Here is a 21,329-nt window from a genome sequence, read left to right as displayed (position 1 = left end):
TGGACCATTTTTGGGGGGAAGAGAAGGAATGGGAACAGTAATTCCTGTGGGATGCAAAAATGGCCTACTGGTCCCACACTTTGCCCACTGCTCACAAAATATATGGAAATACACACAAGCCTACCTTGGAATGGCACCGGGGAGGACTGAGCCATGCGAAGATGTTCCTCATTGATTAGATAGATTGGCAAGTGCTGGGCAATCTCCACACTTGTACACACATTACTTTCTGCATGAAGGAAGAATGTGAAGGCACAGGACAAATGCTCACTGGATAGGAGGAGAAAAAAAGATAACATGGTATTTAATCACGACTACAGTCCTTCAGAGAATGAAGTATTTGATAGCTTAAGGGGCTCACTAAAACAGAATTTGTAATACATAATGCTTGATTGCAGCCGTACGTGCACTTTCAACTTAAATGAGAGTAGTAAAAAAAATGTATATATCAAGATCTCTCTCAAGAGCAGCAGGCTTATGACAAAAAAGACCCAAAGAAGAAGGTAGCTGAAGGAGCCTGTATACTAATCAGAGCATCATACAGAGAACACTTTATGTAACACATTGAGTCTATTGGAAAGCTTAACATAAATTACAATACAGAACAACATGAAAATGTGTTCACTTTCTCACTGCAACCACAGAATCTGCACTTTCACAGAAAAAGTTAGGCAAGTTACAGAACAGGGAACGAACAGTTGGCTCCATAAATTGAAAGCATCTATAATACCAACTTTCCACCAAACACTTTTGAAAGAAGGAATCTTTAGCACAGAACCTCTTTAGCATTTTATACCTTGGAGATGTTGCTGATAAAATGCATCAAGACTCTATTTGATCAGAGTGCCAAGATTGTTGTGATGCAAGTATCGCAAAGGCAGTTCCCTGATATGCTGTTCCCTTACACTGAGATGGAATTGGTGATGAAAACCATGGGAAACCGATGGTTCAAGAGACAAGAGAAGGTCAATTTATTGGACCTGTCTTCTCCAAACTGGAACCACCCTCCCCCCCCCCCCCCCATACACACACACACACACACACACACTAGACTTGCATTTCAATTAGCCCCAGCTATTACTTTTGGTGATCATAATATTTTTAAGTCTATCCCAAATAGACTTAATGGTTTGCAGCCAGCCTACTTAGCTGACCTCACCTCCTTCTATGAACCCACATGAACCCTGAGGTCTTCAGGAGAGGCCCTACTCTTGAGACATTGTCTCAAGTACGATTGGAGAGAGAGCCTTTTCAGTGGTTGCCCGACAGATCTTGAACTCCCCAAAGAGGTTAGAATGACTCCCTCCTTGCTTTCATTTAGGAACCAAGTCAAAACCTTCCTATGTAAGCAGGCCTTCTCTGAAGGAAAAAAGTACCATGGCAAATGCCAGATCTATGTGTGCAATGTGTGAATTATATAGTTGACCTCCAGCAATGGATTTTGACCATGGCCTAAAGGAATGGATATTAGATGAGGTTTTAACTTTTTGAATATTTAGACTGTGTCTTTGCTTACATGTGTTGTGGGTTTTATATTTTTTTATTCAATGCGTTGTGGTTTGATGATTATGTTTTATGGTTTGCAATGCTTTTGTTTACATGTTGTTCGCCACTTTGAGCCCCAATCCAGGAGAAAAGCAGGATAGAAATAAATAAATAAATAATAGGTCTATATAGCTTTAGAGTTTCAGGACTACATATATAAGAGTATCGTGGGGATCCAGATGCAGTCACATTCAAAAATATGTAGAAGTACCTCTAGCAGTTCTTAAACAGGCACAAAAGACTGACAAGGAAACACATCAATTGGTTTACATCCGAGAGAAACCTGCATGCAAAACAAACTGCTCTGAGCCCATCCATTGTCTAAGTGGGTAAATATTTCTTCCTTCAAACAAGGCCGCTCTTGCTTTCAGCTAGAATTCTTTTGATAAACCATTCATTTGCCCACAGTAATAGTTCTCTTTGCTTTCCTCCAGGTGGCTCCCTTGCAATATTTAGAATGAAAATAAAGTGCATAATACAAGTAAGCACAATCCAACAATCACAACATTTAGAAGTCAGATCTGTTGCATGATAAAAAATATATATATAAATAAACCTGTAAACAATTCTTTGCAGTACAAATAATAAAACCAGGAAGGCTTTAATTAACCAAGTTTTCCACTTCATCCAAACCAAAAGACTATAAGGTTCTTGTGGGTTTTTTCGGGCTATAGAGCCATGTTCTAGAGGCATTTCTCCTGACGTTTCGCCTGCATCTATGGCAAGCATCCTCAGAGGTAGAGGTCTGTTGGAATTAGGACAATGGGTTTATATATAAACCCATTGTCCTAATTCCAACAGACCTCTACCTCTGAGGATGCTTGCCATAGATGCAGGCGAAACGTCAGGAGAAATGCCTCTAGAACATGGCTCTATAGCCCGAAAAAACCCACAAGAACCTAGTGATTCCAGCCATGAAAGCCTTCGACAATACAAAAGACTATAGTTTGCAACTTTGGAATAAGCTAGGATGCTAACGAGAATGTGTCTGTTTTAGTGAAACAAGCTCGCTTTATCAACATATCTGCCAAGATTTATCAACAATTAGACCCCAGAATTATGAATTATGAGACGTGGCTCCATTGGGAAATATAGCTTGCTACACTGTTATCTCTTTCGTGAATTTATTAAATTTCCATCCAACCTTGGAGACCAATCAACAACAGACAAAGCATTCCAGCCTACCAGTCTGCAGATCCTAGCCTGCCACAACTTGGACCAATCAGCACTCAGAGAAGCACAAAGTCCTTTGTTTAAAACTGCTTTCAAAGGGCTATAAATATTTCTGCATGTTTGTATTGAGATATGTCAGTGCTTTGGAGGGCTATCTCCACTGACATCTTGTCCAGCCACTCAGAATAAAGCCTCTGATTTTGCCTTCAGCCCGTTTGTGTCTTATCTAGTCCTTTGGAAGCTTGGCACTTCGGGCCCCAAAATGGCAATTTTAGCGGAGCTGTAATAATATAGCAAGGGCACATGAAACCAGACTGCCCCCCTCTCATTCTCCTTTTGCCAGCACTGGTGGCATCTGTTTTTAGAAAAGAAAAAGCTTTCAAGATCCCAAGAATGTAATGAAGCACCACTACACACACTATAATTTCAGGTGCCACCTTCAGTTACAGAAGGCTGTACTGATCACAGTGCTATATCAAAGAAAGCTTGCTGTTTTTCTCAGCAGAAATAAATGGTCATGTATGTGTTCAGATTCACAGAAACATAAATATGCAACAACATAGGTGATTATTCAACAAACGTTTCCTTAGCTGACTGGCAACTCTAGCTGCAACACAGGTTGTTTTCTTGAAGCCAAAATGCTATCAAGTCTACTGAATAAATTAACTATTCTGTCCCATGTGCAACACATCCAGAGTGGGAAGGGAAGGCAAACTGGATGGCAAAATGCTCTAGAAACCATAATCTTTCATATCACAACTTGGACTGGAAAGTGCTTCATTTAAAAGAGGAGGGAGTACCTACATGAAAAGTCAATTTCACACCAGCTCTCTTCTATCTTCCAGGGCTCTTACAGTCTAACCTTTGATACATTCTCCCCTTTCCTCAGGAAAGGAAGCTGAGGACACAACCTCTTTTGGCGGAGAATCTGAAAGTATTTGGGGGCAGGAGGTGACTAACCTAATAAAGGCCTATATGAGGACAAACATATGGCCCATCAAGTCTAAGCAATGAGTGATGGCCTTCACACATAGTCCAGTATTAAGGAGCCACTAATGTGCAGTGTAATTCCAGCATCTACAGGTGGAAATTACATAAACAGGATTATTCAAGTTGATCCTTCCCATGGAAATGGAGACCCACCTTGCACAGGTCCCTGAAGCAATAGCATCAAACCTGGGTGACTCCTCCATTGCTGAGAACATAGCGAAAGTACTTGCAACTAGGTGAAGACAATCCAGTCTTATATAGAAACCGGAATGTGTTTTTCATAATACTATCATATTAAAGCTGAGTAATTCCAACAGCAATAAAACTAAATTCTTCTCAGACTTCCAGTAACAGTATTCTAGACTTCTCTCATAAAACTGTCAATAACAACTATCAGTACATTAATAGATTAAACACTTACTCCTCAGGCCAAATTAACAGCATAGTGTTAAACTAGAATAACTTCCAAAGACACAAGCATGAGATTTGGGGACAGAAAACTGTCTTCAAAATGGTTCAAAACTGAATTGTGTCAGAATTTTAAAAGCAAGGAGAACAATCCTAAGGAACTTATCTTGGTTAAGGATTCACAACCATATTTACTCTCTCCATAAGTCACAGGGTTCAACTTAAATACCATACCTTAAACTGACCCCAACTTATTTAAAACTGGATCAATGTAAGATGCACTATTTAAGCAGAAACTGGTTGCATACAAATTTGGTTTCTTTACTTATTTGTTACAAGCTATGATCAGAGAACCCGACAGCAACAAGTATTGATTCCTGCCGCTCTGGAGGAGACTGAAATTATCAAATAAAACTCAAAGGGTCAGCTTCTGACAGAGCGCTCGGCGCTTTGGCATCGAACAAAGTGAAGTGATGACTCAGGAGCTCTGCCAACTCAAACAAATTTATTGGAAATAAAACACTGTCAATATTAGCGGCACAGCAAAATCTACAAAACAGCTGAAGTTTTGAGGTCAGGATGATCCAATTAGCTGCTGCAATGCAATCCTCTTAACTTCCCCCATCTCGCACTGGTAGGAATCGCAAGCCATTTGAACTGACTGGAGTGTGACATCTAACTAGAGTTGGCAATTAAACCCCTAACAGCTGCCAGTGTATTAATTAGTGCAATGTAGCCATACTTCTAACTGAGACAGATTTGCATACCCTCTGACCTGAGATTGCCGATACTGACTGATCGAACAGGCAAAAACATTAACTGCACCAGTGGTCATTTACGTTGCCACCATATCCAACGACACTAAGAAGTGAACACTGATATTTATAGAAGGGTTCAAAGGTGTTGCAATCATCACCTTCTTGCTTTTGAAAGACAATTCTTTGCAAATGCTCTGAAAAATTCACTGGGCACCATTTGGACTAAAAGAATGTAAGTGCTATCAAAAGGATTCTTTACTTACTGCATACTCTATGCCAACATTTCTCAACTTGGGGGTTGGAATCCCCGGGGGGGGGGGGTCATGAGGGGGGTTTCAGAGGGGTTGCCAAAGACCATCAGAAAACACATAATTCTGTTGGTCTTAGGAACCCCTTTGGCAGAGAAGACTGAAGATCTCTCTGCCTGCCCTTCTCTTCCTTTTTGGAAACAGACGGCAAATCTTCCCACCAAAAGCTGGCCTCTCAGCCAAGGAGAGGGCTGTTTCTGAGACTCCAAGCAAGGAGGGGAGAGCAGGCATGCTCAGGGCATGGGAGCGTGGTGCATATGCATGGTCGAGGGAGAGAACGTGAGCCTGGAGGGAGGCTCGTGCCAGCAAGTCCCTTCAAGGCAGGGGGGAAAGCACCCATGCAATGTGGGACTGAGAGTGGCCTAGCAGCATCAGGAGGAGGAGGAGCAACAGAAGCAGCTTAGATCATTTGTAACACTATTTATTAGAAAAAGTCAGTTTTTCCTTTTGTTTTTTTATTAATGCTCCCATGATAAAAGGCATAAGGATGTGGGTGAACTACAACTCCCAAAATCATGGGTCAATCCTCCCCAACTCCTACCAGTATTCACAGTTGGCCATGTTGGGTCTATGTGCCAAGTTTGGTCCAGATCCATCATCAGCTGGGTTTAGTGCTCTTTGGATGTCAGTGAACTATAACTCCCATATGCAAAGGTCAATCGTCCCCAAACCCCAACTGTTTTCATAGTTGGCCACATTGGGTCTGTGTGCCCAGTTTGGTTCAGATCCATCATCAGTGGAGGTCACACGGTTCTCTGGATGCAGGGAGAACTACAATTACCATCATGTTGGGTCAGTCCCCTCCCAAACCCCACCAGTATTAAAAGTTCATCATATTGGGTATTTGTGTCAAGTTTGGTCCAGATCCATCAGTTGGGTGCACATTGCTCTGTCAATGTGGGTGAACTATAACTCCCAACCTCTGGGGTTAGCCCCCTCGAAATCCCATCAGTATTCAAAGTTTGGCATGCTGGGTATGTGTGGCAAGTTTACTAGTCCCATCACCAGTTTGGTAGAGTCTGCTCTCTAAGTGTTGATGAAATACAACTCACAGAATTCAAAACCAACCAGTATTCAATGTTAGCCATGTATGCAGTGTGCCAAGTTTGGTGCAGATTCACTGTGGGTTGGGTTTAGAGTGCTCTTTGATTATAGGTTAACTATAAATTCCAGCAACTACAATTCTCAAATGACAACAGTAATCCCCCCCCCCCCCCCCACACCGGTATTCAAATTTCGGCGGCGTATCAAGTATTTGTGCAAAATTTGGTCCAGATCCATCGTTGTTTGGGTTCACAGTGCTCTCTGGATGTGTTCACAGTGCTCTCTGAACTCCCAAACTCAAGATCAATGGCCACCAGACCCTTCCAGTATTTTCTGTTGGTCATGGGAGTTCTGTGTGCCAAGTTTGGTTCAATTCCATCATTGGTGGAGTTCAGAATGCTCTTTGATTGTAGGTGAACTATAAATTTCAGCAACTACAACTTCCAAATGACAAAATCAACCCCCAACCCCACTGGTATTCAAATTTGGGCGTATCGGGTATTTGTACCAAATTTGGTCCAGTGAATGAAAACACATCTTCCATATCAGATATTTACATTACGATTCATAACAGTACAAAATTATAGTTATGAAGTAGCAACGAAAATGTTATGGTTGGGAGTTACCACAACATGAGGAACTGTATTAAGGGGTTGCAGCATTGGGAAGGTTGAGAACCCCTGCTCTATGTCAATAGACCTGAGGAAATAGTTCTACACAGCTGGCATATAGTAAACAGGAAAGCTTTTATCCATTTGAGATCTACAGGTATGTACTGGAGCTCCTGCAGTAGGATGCATCTGAATAGATTCACAAGATCTGTCAAAGATAGAAATTCTTTTTAAAAAGTCATTTCAGGATGTCGCAACTGACTATATGAATTGATAAGATTGTGTGTGAAACATCCCAAAAACATGCCAATTGGCAATTTTACACTCCTCTTATTTATAGTTCACCTATTTTTCTACCACAGAACTCAAAAGGACAAACAGAAGGTTCTCGAGCAGGCTCTCGTCCAGGCAATGTCCAGACCAGTTCAGCTTGAACAAAACAATAAAATGATGTGCGCTCAAAACATGCCTTAGATTCTCTATCAAGCACTGCAATTCAGCTCCATTTATCCAGTACAATCTATAATGATACAACAGAAGGTCTTGTGTGTGTGTGTCTATGTAGCAGACACAATGCATCAGGAGCTGAAATTCATAAAAGGGTGGGATTCATTAGAAGAAAAAAGGGAAAGACAGGCAAAACCCATCAGCAAATGGTGATATACGCCTCAACATTTCAGAGTGTGTTTTTGGTTGCCATCCAAGTGGCGGGATCCAGTTCCAAATCAAAATACTAAAGGAGGGGAGGCTATAACACATCATAGCAGACACCTACATTTTTGACAGGGTGTTTTGCTTGTCACCTGAATTAGAGCAGTCAATTTTACGTTAAAATTAAGATTGGCATTGCTCACTGAGAGTTTTCTAAGGTCTAAAAACCAAAAAAAGAGCTGTCTGGATGCCTTCTGCTAAGACTGTTAAAACTGTGTAAAAAGAAAATGAAACTGAAGCAAAACAATGCTTTAATTTATACACACAGCCCACGGCTGCATGCCTTCAGGCAGCGAAGGAGTTACAGAAGAGCCAAGGTATTCCTGAGTATGGCGCCAGAGAACCACAGAACAGAATGGGAATGGAGCCCCCTCCCCTTCCAGCACTAAGCAAGGAATAGAATAAAAGATGCCTGCCTTTGTAGTAGAGGGGCATGTAGCTTGACACAATAGCCTTCCCTCTGAATCTCAATCACATACATAGATATACACAGAGAAAAACACCATAAAACAGAGGTGTCCTTGACAGTGAATGACAACTCACTGCTAATCTTTCTCTCGGCTTTACACTGATGTGTATCTACAGCCAGGGATACACATAACCCCCTGAGATGAGATTTGAACCCAAGCAGCCCAATGAGACTGCAGGATACCATACTCCTAATTATTTCCCAACGTTCCCAATTATGTAAAAGCCATCATGCTAGAACAAGTCAATGTTTCACTTGTCTGCCATTTTTAAAGAAGATCTAAAACAATGGTAAGCCCTAAAGAATCATGCCGATTCACTCATGTAAAGCATGGAAAGGGGGAAAGGAAGTCAGTCTCAACTTTAAATTCTTTTATTTCATGTTTTGGGGGAAAAAACACCTGGACACATACTTGCTTTGAGGCAATGCTCTTCTACTGACATCATGCCTGTATCTTTGCTACTTAGAGCCGGTTCCCATGGCAACAGCTAATGTCTCAATGTCACACTATGAATAATTGCTGGTTGAAAAATGAAGAGTGCTACAATCACAACAGTTCTATATTCAAAAGGGAGAAAAATAAAGAGAGACTTGTGTTCTTCTTGACATGAAAAGTCAAATGTTTAAGTTACAGCGCCATTTACGCTACACAAGAACAAAGCAAAAATATTCCTTTTGTCTCGAGCGTTGCGTGTGTGTCTCCTGGGGAAGAAACAGTTGAAACACTGCAGTCTCTCCATGTCTTGGAAGTGCAACTGTATACATTGCACTGAGTGCTGGTATTTTGTCCTTTTCCATGAACAACTCATTCCACAAGCTCCCCAACAAATACAAAGGACCAAATCCACAAGGGCTACCATGTCCTCCATATCTAACCCAAAGCTCTCAAAACAATGTACAGTTGTACCTAGAAATTTCTGTGTTCTGGGGAAAATGTTTGGGGTAGTCAAAGAGATTGACATTAGAGTACTGTATCTCTTTCCAGTAGGCTCCAGCACACTTCTGCAAGTATCATATTCAAAGAGTGACTCTAAAGTGAGGCAGAATCACAAAGTGGATATTTTTAATGAATACATCCAAGAGTATGGTCTGGATTGAAACTATAGATCTGGGTGGCTACATTTAACCATTCCTCATCCATCCTGCAGGCAAGCTATACCTTGCCTGCAGAAGAAATGCACCCGAACGGGAAAGGTATTGCAGCTACTATAACTCACAGATTTCCTGCCACACCTCATTCATTCCTCAAGAGATTGCAGATTTCTGCTCAGGGGAAGGAGATGCAATAAATACATTTGCTCTTAGATATGAATGACAACTACTCATCATTTGGCTACTAAATACTCATTCATGTAACAGTACCACCTTAGTTGAAGTCAACCCCATTTCTGTCCCAGAGCACAAAGTTCTAGATGCCGTCATCATCAACATTAACTTATTTAATCACCTCTGAAAGGAGGATGCAGAGGAAACCGCAAGAAACAGCACAGGTTTTGACAAAGCATAAACTTGCCAAAACAGGTGATAATTCTAACTTCTGAAAGACTCCTGCCTAGGATTATGAGTTTCCTTATTCAGGCGGCCTTGAAAGAGAGTCAAGCAATCGCATGCTGAAAACTGCCGATTTCTCAAGGCTCTTTTTAACATCCTATCGGTCTTGTAATTTGACACTGTGTTGCACTGGCATGTTTCTAATTGATTGGCAAGGGAGGTCCTTCTCTCAGTGCCACTACCATCTCTGTCACCACCATCTCAAGTGCAGTTGGTGGGGATGAGAGGGCCTTCTCTGTAGTAGCTCCCTGACTCTGGAATACCTTACCAAAAGAGATTAGGTTAGCTCCCACCCTTGAATCCTTCTGATCCAGCCTAAAACCTGATTTTTTAAGCAGACTTTTGCCCTCAAGTAGGCTGAAATGGGCCCATATGAGGTTGTCATTCTGGCATTTTAGTTATGTCTTGATGGCAGCTAATTTTTAACTATAGATGGTCCTTGAGCTTGTTTGGAGGTTCTAGCAGGGGAGCGCAGCTATCGTATACCGGGACCGAAGACTGGAGACCTCAGTACACTCCTTCTATACTTGGGACTTTGTCCTCTTCCACTGAGCGTGCAGCTTCGGGAGGGATGCACATGGAGTGGTGAGGGAGGAAGGGGACACCTGCCTAGCCAGCCAGATCAGCCGAATCAACGCTGGTGATCAATGAGGTGACAGATGTCACAGCCAGATCGCCCTCACATATTATTATTATCACTGTTTTCATTTGAATGTTTTAGTTTATTTAATGTTTTATTGATGTTTGTCTGACTGAGAACCATTTAAAGCAGTGGTTCTCAACCTGGGGTTCCCAGATGTTTTTGGCCTTCAACTCCCAGAAATCCTAACAGCTGGTAAACTGGCTAGGATTTCTGGGAGTTGTAAACCAAAAACATCTGGGGACCCCAGGTTGAGAACCACTGATTTAAAGGAACAAGGGAAGGGGAACGTGTCACTACGTCACATGTCATGATGTCACATGTCATGACGTCACATGTCATGACGTCACATGTCACTGCATCACAACTTCTTTCCTTTTTTCTTCCAGACCAGTCTGGTCTATTCTATTCCGAAACATTTAGTCTTTCCTGGTGAGATGAAGAACCATTAAGGAAAGTCTTGGGCAGTCATATTTTCTCTTCCCAGCGAGGAATCCATTGGAAGCTACTGAAAGGATAGTTTCTCACATCCTCAAACATGAAAACACACATTGCAAAATGACTCCAATGAAATAGCCGCTGCTGAGGGTCACTTTGGTGCTTGAACCTGGTCCTCAACCACTGTGGTAGAAGATTTAAAAGGGCAGATGTGGCATTTGTTCTCAAATAGCAAGGGAGGTGAGCTTATTAAGGAATCCAAGGCTCAATGCACATTATGAAGGAAGGGTCCACAGAAGTTCAGGAGGCGCTATGATGCACATGCTCTCAAAGTTGAGAGATTTTTCTCTTCATTGTACCAAATGCTTCCCAAAAGAACATGAGGAAGAGGTTGCTCCCTCACAGATTCATTTATTTACTATATTTATATCCCGCCCTTCTCACCCCAAAGGGGACTCAGAGTGGCCTTACAATTGGCAGCAATTTGATGCCATTTCAACAGACAATAAAATAAACATATACATTTAGACAAAGAATTAAGGCAATATAAACATTAAAACACATTATTAAAATCACACAATCTGAGCATATGCTGTTCAGATTGTGTAAGAAGTATTTGTGCTTCTTTTACATGGAGACATAAGTACATCTTCTAGGTCTGTGGATGCATATGCACACGAGAATTAATGCAGTTGGACACAACTCCAACTGCTATGGCCCAATGCCATGAAAAACCTGGGAACTGCAACTCTATAAGGCTTTTAACCTTGTTACCCAAATAGGTCTGATGCCTCACAAAACTACAGCTCCCAGATTCCAAAATGAGAATTTCTACAGATGTCTGAAATGCTGGAAGTGAAGATCTTTTGTACACCACAAGATAAGGGAGTAATAAGGCACAATCTGAGAAGCAGGACAGTTTGAAGAACTTGCATTAGATGATATTTCTGCTGCTGGATTACTCTCTTTGCCCATTGACCCATTTTTCAGAAGAAAGGAGGGAAACAAGAGCAAAGAATATTAAGGCCTTGAAAATAAACCCAAGAGAAATGAAGAGTTTGCTCCAAGGCAATTTAACCAAGTAGAACTTCAAGATGAGTAGATCAGGGAAGCATGGAAGAAACAGGGAAGTGCTGAGGGGCTCCAACAGTAGATGTTAACTGGGCAAAGAAAGACACAGACAGAAAGACAGTCAGAAAATGAATGGGTTGCAACAGTCTCAAACGCCAGCAAACCTTGGTTGTACTCTTTTTGGACAGTAATAGTTATACATGTGTAATTTGTTATGAAGGAGCCAATCAGACTCTTACAGATATGACAAAAAACATAGCATCAATTTACATCAAAATCAAACATCAACATGCAACATAAATGGGAAAATAATACATAAAGTTTAAAAAATAATTATTGAAATGATACAGGCAGTCCTCAAGTTACAAACATCCAACTTACAAACGGCTCCTAATTAAGAACGGGGGTGAGACAATAGGAAGTGAGAAAAATCTACCAATAGGAAGGGAAATTCACTCCTGGAAGAATTATCGGGGGAGGGGGGTGTCTTCACTGAAAATTTATCACCAATCCTTGTTTTCACAACAAGGCAGATTTTTCAAAATCCAACTATCACAGAGACTGAAAGTGACGTGAAATCTTTTGAACAGGGGGGCAGACAGTGAAGCAAACACCACAGGGGTGTAAACCCTACCCTATGTGATCCAAAGGATCCATGCATGTGCATATGTGAGTGTGTGTGTGTGTGTGTGTGATTTTTGTTATTTATTTGTTCAGTTGCTCCCGATTCTTCATGATCTCATGGACCAGCCCACGTCAGAGCTCTCTGTCAGCTGTGGCCACCCCAGCTCCTTCAAGGTCAAGCCAGTCACTTCAAGGATACCATCCATTCATCTTGCCCTTGGTCTTCCCCTCTTCCTTTTCCCTTCCATTTTTCCCTAGCATCATTGTCTTTTCCAGGGTTTCCTGACTTCTCATTATGTGGCCATAACTTGGCCTCTAATATCCTTCCCTCTAGTGAGCAGTCAGGGGTTCTTTTCTGGAGTATGGATTGGTTTATTTTCTTGCGATCCAATTCACTCTCAGAATTTCCCCCCAGCACCACAGTTCAAAAGTATCTATCTTCGTCGAAGGCTTTCATGGCTGGAATCACTAGGTTCTTGTGGGTTTTTTCGGGCTATAGAGCCATGTTCTAGAGGCATTTCTCCTGACGTTTCGCCTGCATCTATGGCAAGCATCCTCAGAGGTAGTGAGGTCTGTTGGAATTAGGACAATGGGTTTATATATCTGTGGAATGGCTGGGGTGGGGCAAGGAGCTCTTCCCTGCTGGAGCTAGGTGTGAATGTTTCAACTGATCACCTTCATTAGCATTTGAAGGCCTGCCTGAGCCTGGGAAAATCTCTTGCTGGGAGGTGTTAAGATGTGCCTGGTTGTTTCCTCTCTGTTGTTTTGCTGTTGTAATTTTAGAGTTTTTTAATAGTGGTAGCCAGATTTTGTTCATTTTCATGGTCTCTTCCTTTCTGTTGAAATTGTCCACATGCTTGTGGATTTCAATGGCTTCTCTGTGTAGTCTGACATGGTGGTTGTTTGTGTGGTTCAGCATTTCTGTGTTCTCAAATAATATGCAGAGCACCTGATGAACCAGCCTGGACACAGCATATTATTTGAGATTTTCCTAGGCTCAGGCAGGCCTTCAAATGCTAATGAAGGTGATCAGTTGAAACATCCAGCAGGGAAGAGCTCCTTGCCCCACCCCAGCCATTCCACAGATATATAAACCCATTGTCCTAATTCCAACAGACCTCACTACCTCTGAAGATGCTTGCCATAGATGCAGGCGAAACCTCAGGAGAAATGTCTCTAGAACATGGCTCTATAGCCCGAAAAAACCCACAAGAACCTATCTATCTTCCTTCGCTCAGCCTTCCTTGTGGTCCAGCTCTCACATTCATAGGTTACTGCAGGGAATACCATTGCTTTAACTATGCGGATCTTCGTTGCCAGTGTAATGTCTCTACACTTCACTATTTTATCGAGATTGGTCATTGCTCTTCTCCAAAGAAGTAAAAGTCTTCTAATTTCCTGGCTGCAATCTGTGTCTGCAGTAATCTTCGCACCTAGAAATACAAAGTCTGTCACCGCCTCAACAGTGTATTCAAGTACTTTTAGAAACCAATAACAGACACTTGAACATCTCTCTCAAGAGCTCCTGGTTCACAAAGTGGTACAGGAGTGATGTTTAAAAGCAAGTCTTCCTATTACACACACCGTTTGAGCAAAAATCCATATACCAACCCTTGATCTGGAAAGAGCACAACCCTTGCTCTTAACTTGGCGAATTGGATCTCTAAAGCACCTTGGCAGATATTGCATGGGGACCTTTATGAAAGACATCAAGAAAGTCGATGTCACTAATTTCCTAGATAACCTGTTCACAGGTGAATGGTTTTTCCAAGATAAGCGGCCTTTCCATGTCCCTTAAAAAAATCTTCAGGTTTCTTTTCTAAACTGTTGATAGATACAGTCTTTAAGACGGACTGATGTGGGGCAGGTGGGGTCATGTTGCTGATATTGTATGCAGCTAAAGTTGTTTTTAATGGTTTCTATAGTTTTTTCTGCAGCCAGAATAAGCAACCTCTTTTCTGTTTAAAACTGATTTGCCTGTTCAGCTAGGTGTTAAAAAAAAGGGGGGGAGAGGGGGAGGCCTTTGCCTTTACTAGTTCCAATTATATTTTATCCTCTCCAGCAATTATCATTGGTGGCATATGCAGGCTGCTTACTGTCCCTATATGACAAGCGCATAAGCAATTATGTCTAATGAGACTACCACAATTTGTTCACTCTCATATTTTTAATGATCAGTCAGATTAACATCTTTAAAGGCCATTTAATTTCCATCCCAAACCTGTGAATTATTTCGTACTGCACCACATCATTGGGTATCAGTGTCTTTACTGGAATTCTTGACATCTGGAAACACAGAACAAAGCCTACGATTTTTACAATGCCTACACTTGTTTCGACATAATAAACTTTGAGGCAAGGTCACTGTAAATTACAAGTGGATTATGAAGCACAAGTCCAAACAAGGTATCGCAGAAGTAATTTTCTCCTCTGATGCTTGAGGGGTGGGCGCAGGGTCTTAATCCTATTTGCGTCCATATCGAGACAGTGTGTAGATCATCATTCTGGTACATGAATATCCAATCAAGTTAAAAGCTTTGTTGAAAAAGGATAAAGCTGGAGGTTCAGCAGGCTTAAAATGTAGTGCTGGTGTATGAAAAAAGAAAGCAAACCCTATGACTTTAACAATAACCACAATGCCTAGGAGTTGGAAATCATTTTCTAATCTATCTATCTATCTGACCAAACTTGACACACAGACCCACCATGACCAAAAGAAAATACTGAAGAGGTTTGGGGATGGACCCAGGATGGTGGGAGTTGCAGTTCACACACATCCTGAAACCGCTATGAACCCCAACAATGATGGATCTGGACCGAACTTGGTACACAGACCCATCATGACCAACTTCATACTGGAGGGGTTTAGGGGGCAGTGGCAGAGGATGATGGGAGTTGCTGTTCACCCTACATCTAGAAAGCATTGTGAATTCCACAGACGATGGATCTGAACCAAACTTGGCACACATACACATCATAACCAACTTTAACTGCGATTTAAGGGCAATGACCAATTATGATGATGGGAGTTGAAGTTTATCACATACTTATGCACTTTAATTGGTACGATCACAAATTGCTAAACCCAACAATGACTATTTTGGTAATGTTTATCTTTACAAAATACCTAACCCAGGCATTTCTGGGTACCTAAGCTACTATATTACAAAAGCAAATATATATATTTGTATATAAGTATGTTCCAAGATGGCTCCTACCAGGTTTGATGGATATGGACCAAACTTGGTACACAGACCCTTCATGATGAAACTTAAAATACTGGCAGGGTTGGGTAAGGTGTTAATTAACAGATGATGGAAGTTGTAGTTCATCCATATCCAGAGAACTGTGCATATCCCACCCACGATGTACATGGTACACAGGTCCATCATGATCCAGCTTAAAATCCTGGCAGGGTTGAGGAGAATTACAGCAGATGATGAGAGTTAGGTTCCAACCAAACAATGGACATTTCTAATAAGCAGCATTAGAAAACGCATACCCAGGCAACACCAGGTACATAAGCTATTCATACAAATACGAACATGTCAGCCCAGTGAGCAAAAATACATACCACAAATGTTTTATCATTAGGCCTCCCACCCTAGAGAAGAAGCATATAGGCAGAAACATTAATTTAGAACTGACAATACTCCTGAGAGGGAAAGAATGAGCACAAGTGCCACAGGCCAGTATACAGAAGAAGCAAAATGGAACAAAGAGCGACAGCTGCTCCACTGCCAGCTTGCCAGAAAAAGGCAGGGTATCAATGGAAGTAGATTTTCTCAGCTCCTAGATTCAACATAACCTTTTAAAAGGGGGGGGGGGGGAAGGGGGGGAATAAAGAGACTGTGTATCCATGTATGTCACAAACCTCAGAAACCAAACCATTTAGAGGACCCAAAACCAGTTTTAGTTCCCAATCTCAAATACCTCCTGAAACAGGTGGGATTTACCTACATGGTGACTATGAGTCCCATTCATTTCAATGGTTCTATTCCATTCAGGATTGAAATTGAATGTAGCTCCTCAGGAATATTATATAGGTAATGTTATATCCTTTCAGGAAATAGCCCTTGTGCAAAGGCCTGAAAGCATTAATCAGACACCCCATGCAATTAAGTTCATTAATCAATTACAGATCTACTACAGAGATCATTAGGGAGACGTTTCATGTGAAAACATGTTTAACATTGATGATATTACTGTTTCACAGTCGCCAGAGTGACTTCCTTCAGCCTAGGCTGACAAATCAGCTATGATCCCTACGACCTTTGAAAAAAATCTGAAATTTCAACTAGCTCAGACTGCAGTTGTTCATCTATTTACAAGAATAAGCTACAGAATGTAATTTCCTGGCAGCTTAACCTTCTATATTCATTCCAGATCCAACCATAAGCCTTCATGCTGATCTTTGGAGTCCTAGAACCTAAAAAGAATGGGACTTTGCAGAAAGGTTTACTCCCTTTGAGTTTTCCAGGAACTGGAATACACATATTTGTCGATTTCTAGGAAATGCAAGACTAGCAAAATTGCAAATATATATATATATACTATGAGAGAGAGAAATGAAAAATACTGCATCCTATGCTACTGTAACTAATCACATCCATCTGTGGTTTTGCCATCTATGAAGTTAGGAAAACATGAAAACCAAAACCACAAGCTTTGTAATAAACCTAATACATTATATTATTTGAAAAGTAATAGTCTCATGCAGTCAGTCTTAGATTCGTGGCATCTTTGGATACAAAATGTAGCATGTAAAATACTGATCTCCTCAACAGTGTATTATCAAATGGAACATCAGATAGAATTTTAATTGGGAGAGGATTTAAGGTATTTTATCTAAGTTACCAAGATGCTAAGTTACATTCCTAATTTATTTATTTTTTGGTTGTGTCAGGAGTGACTTCTGGTGTGAGAGAATTAGTCGTCTGCAAGGACGTTGACCAGGGGACGCCTGGATGATTTGTTGTTTTTATCATCCTTGTGGGAGGCTTCTCTCATGTCCCTGCATGAGGAGCTGGAGCCGATAGAGGGAGCTCATCCGCCTCCCCCGGATTCGAACCTGTGACCTGCCGGCCACTGGGGGCTCCACATTCCTAATGAAATGGAGGCACCCCAATACGTTCCTTTCTTGAAGATGGCATCCATCACTCATTCATTAGGCACAAAAATGCAATATAGTTGAGCAGGGTCTATGTCTACATTAGGAAAAGAATTATCCTTTTAATTGGCAGACTTGAACACTTCACACTATAAAGGCCACTCCAGTCTTGTTTTTAGAAAGATATTTGACTCGTTTTTTTTTAAAAAAGAATACTTTGTCTGTGATTTTGCTTTCCCGACAGTCCTCAAAAGTTTCCAGATTTTTCAATGGAAATAAATGAAAATGCGTCCCCTGCCCAATTTTCTCAAGCTTTCATATCTCTAACATTGCTACAAAGAAAGATGGTCCCTGTGATCTTATTTAACTCGAGACATGCAACACTGATTGAGGTTCCCTCTCACCAAAACCCTGAGCAATTAATATTTAATGCTAAGCACCCGACACTTCGACATGGTGTGGTGTTGCTCCCTTGAATGTGTAAATCAAAGCCACCAAAGCTGTAAAAACCTTCAAATGACGCTGTAATTCACCTTCTCTTTAGAAATGGCTTCCTTCACATCAGGCAATTAACTTACTGGAGTTTGCATTTTCTGCAACTCACATGATTTAATGGTAATCAGGGCATGGTGGGGTTTTATTACACGCTCAAATGGTTCTGCAAGTAAGGGAGATGGCTACTCAGCATACCATGGACAATGGCACCAATACTCCAGGAGCTACCCAATAGGAACAGGAATCGCCCTATTGATAATTTCCTATTTGACCCACTAATAGTTTAAGTATCTGCAGTGGACCAAGCTTAGGCCAGCCCTTGAAACAGGGGTCTTCCCCAGCCCTCCCTAGAAGGGTCATAGACCGAATAAGGAACTTTCTACAACAAAATACATGCTCTACCACAGAACTTTCCAAAAATTTCATGTTGTCAATATACTTTTTTAGACCTGCGTAACTTCATGACACAGAAATACAGACACATACACAAATTGTAATGAAATTATGGGGGCACAACATTTCTTATTTATATTTTAAAAACTTTATGCTTGTAAGGTAATAACATACTTTTCCAAGGTTTCTGTCATGTGTAAATATGTGCAAGAATTTTTTAAAAAGTTGCATCAGTTCTAAAAGTTAATTCACAAAGTTAATTAAAGGCTTAAGATTCTTGCTCTAAAGGTTATTCCAGTGGAGAATTGTACAATATTTTGCCTCAGAGCCCAAGTACAGTAAACACAATTAATCAATGGGATTTATGTAAGTGTTGACTCATCATTTAACAATTGATTTGATGGTTAACATGAGTCAGAACTACCAAAAGGATGCAGGCCTTGGTTTTAAGGGGCAAAGCATTTTCCCAAAACAAAGTTTTTTTTCCTGTTGTACAATTCAAGCTTTCATGCAGGCGCAACCCCATTAGAATAGCCATTCAGACACTAAAAAGGAGCTGCTCAGTATTTACTGATGCCCTTAAGACAATTCATTATGGATATAGTAAGTGACAACACTGTGTGACAGGATGCACAACTGGGACTCCTGACAAATCTAATTAATGGCACATTGGGGTCTTTTGCTTATCCTTTACATACTCTGCCAGCTTTGAGTGTCTAATGAGGAAAGCAGCTTAAACATTCCTAGAACTTCAGTAGCTAGATAATGCAGCCTGCAACTGGTCCTCCCCTTCTGCTCACCAATGCTCAGACGCTTCCCATGTTTGAGTAAACAGAGACATTCCCATGAAGGCACCTAGAACAGCTCTATATAACACTGACAAAGAAAGAAGTGTGAGAAAGTGAATATGCATTCTTCACAGTCAGCTTGTGAACTATGAATTGTTTATATTACTGTCACAACGAAAATACTGAAACATAATTTTATAATCAAAACATTCTAACATTAAACAGTTTGCCCTTTACCCTTCATGAATACAGGAAAACCTTCTCTGTAAATTATACATGAGAGAAGTTAGGCTGAACTCTTAGAAACACCAACAGACAATTTGATCTTTTAAACTCAATATACAAAGTCACAATGATAAATATGGCAACCAAGTGAATTCGTAAGCTGAAAGGGCGTGCTATCTGCTCTCCTGAAACACACTACAGTAGTCGTCCGCAGTATTAGTCTACTCAGTACAAGTCGCAGATACTACCTATAACCCACAGGATGAAATATAAAGGTGAACCTCCCCACTTCAAAGAAATATATCAGACCATATTAGAAGTTACAAAAAAAAAATGTACCATACATTCAGAAAGTCGATACAACTCAAAATGTTGAACTCAGTGCAATCTATGCACACAGGCTCCCTTTCTGTAGAAAACACTATGTGACATGAAACCTTCAGGGTCAGCAATGCAAAACTTACTACCTCTTCAACACATTAATTCACCTTTTGCATAAGTAACCTCAACAGACTGTTGCTATACAGTCCTTGAAATTGATGTAGGGCTTTTTCATGGGGGGAAATCAGGAATGCATGAAAAAAATATTACTATGCCCCCAAAGTAGCCAGACTGCATAATATTCCAAGTTTCCCAAAGAAAAAAAAAATAGACCTGGAGACAATATCTGTAAGTCTGAGGAAGGAAGAGAGAGAGGGGGGGGGGGAGTCTTAGAAGCTGAGTGAATGAAGTGCTACCATATTTCCAATAGATACTGAATAGATACCATATTTCCAATAGATACTGAAGCTCAACAAGCAAATTATCTCAAGCAGATTTTCTTTAGGACGCCCCAACATATTCAAGAAGGGACATTGTGTACTTCAAACCAAATATACCCAGCACTTCACTATAAAAAGCAGACAATAGAAGCAGTATTGGAAAGAGCAATGAGAACACAAGAAGTGTGTGGGCAAGCGAAGAGCCAGGATCTGAAGTACCGTCCACATATCATGGCCACTTGTCAGTATAGAGTTGTCACGACAAAGCACCTCAAACATTTGATGGGGCTCTCTGACGAGTCAAAATCACCTTGGCATTCATTGCATGAGTCAGTCTTCAGACAAACACAAGACCTCTTGAAACAATTGCACCAGAAACAGAATAAGTGTTGTCCTTGCCAATAAAAACACAATGGTAAAGGAGAGCTAGCAAGCCACATTCTTAAAACCATTTCATCCCCAAAGTTCAAGTACAAATCCTACACACTGTGGACACGGGTCATAAAACAAGTCTATTTTTCTCCTGGCAGATATAACACAAAGCTGTATACCACATTTTTAATTCAGCATCTCAGTGACAAGACTATCTAAATTAAAAAAAAAACCCAGGAAGTTAGAACCTATTTTTCACTGGTTTCTTCTTATGGTCTACTTCACCTTGGTTCTGTATCTCAGACATCCAACCAAAATTTTGGAGTTTGTTTATCTCTCTCTTAAAAGAAGATTCTCTATTGAATTTATCTATACATAGACAGCATCTGTACATGAACAGTACGTCTGCATGTACCTTCTGATCAACTCTTGGTAATCTATGGCCCCATCTACACTGCCATATAATGCAGTTTCAGAATGCAGGTTAACTGCATTGAACTGGATTATATGGCAGTATAGACTCATACAATTCAGTTCAATCTGAATTATATGAGTCTACATCAGACATGGGCAAACTTCAGCCCTCCTGGTGTTTTGGACTTCAACTCTCACAATTCCTAATATCTGGTAAGCTGGCTGAAGGGCCGAAGTTTGCCCATGCCTGGTCTACACTGACCATTATAATGCAGTTCAAACTGCATTATACCGCAGTGTAGATGGGGTCTATGAACATCATAGATGTTAAGAAGGAATAGTCAGAAGCAGTTTGCTATTGCATTCTGAAATTCAGCTGACAGTAACTGGTTGTCCTTTATGGTCTTCCAGATAAATAATAACCATGTCT

General features: G+C 40.9%; 1 protein-coding gene across 2 annotated transcripts in view; it reads right to left on the bottom strand.

Annotated features, from left to right (window-relative positions):
* MED13L (mediator complex subunit 13L) overlaps positions 1-21,329 on the bottom strand; it is a 149,448-nt gene that overhangs the window by 56,118 nt on the left and 72,001 nt on the right. For both annotated transcript variants that reach the window (XM_060785459.2, XM_067473261.1), the window contains exon 5: positions 125-270. In XM_060785459.2, the coding sequence (XP_060641442.2) occupies positions 125-270 (146 nt within the window). The remainder of the gene's footprint in view (positions 1-124; positions 271-21,329) is intronic.

Source organism: Anolis sagrei, chromosome X (genome assembly GCF_037176765.1).
Source record: "Anolis sagrei isolate rAnoSag1 chromosome X, rAnoSag1.mat, whole genome shotgun sequence".
NCBI classification, from domain to species: domain Eukaryota; kingdom Metazoa; phylum Chordata; class Lepidosauria; order Squamata; family Dactyloidae; genus Anolis; species Anolis sagrei.
The sequence above is the reverse complement of the archived record's forward strand: the minus strand, read 5'-3'. Positions and strand labels throughout refer to the sequence as shown.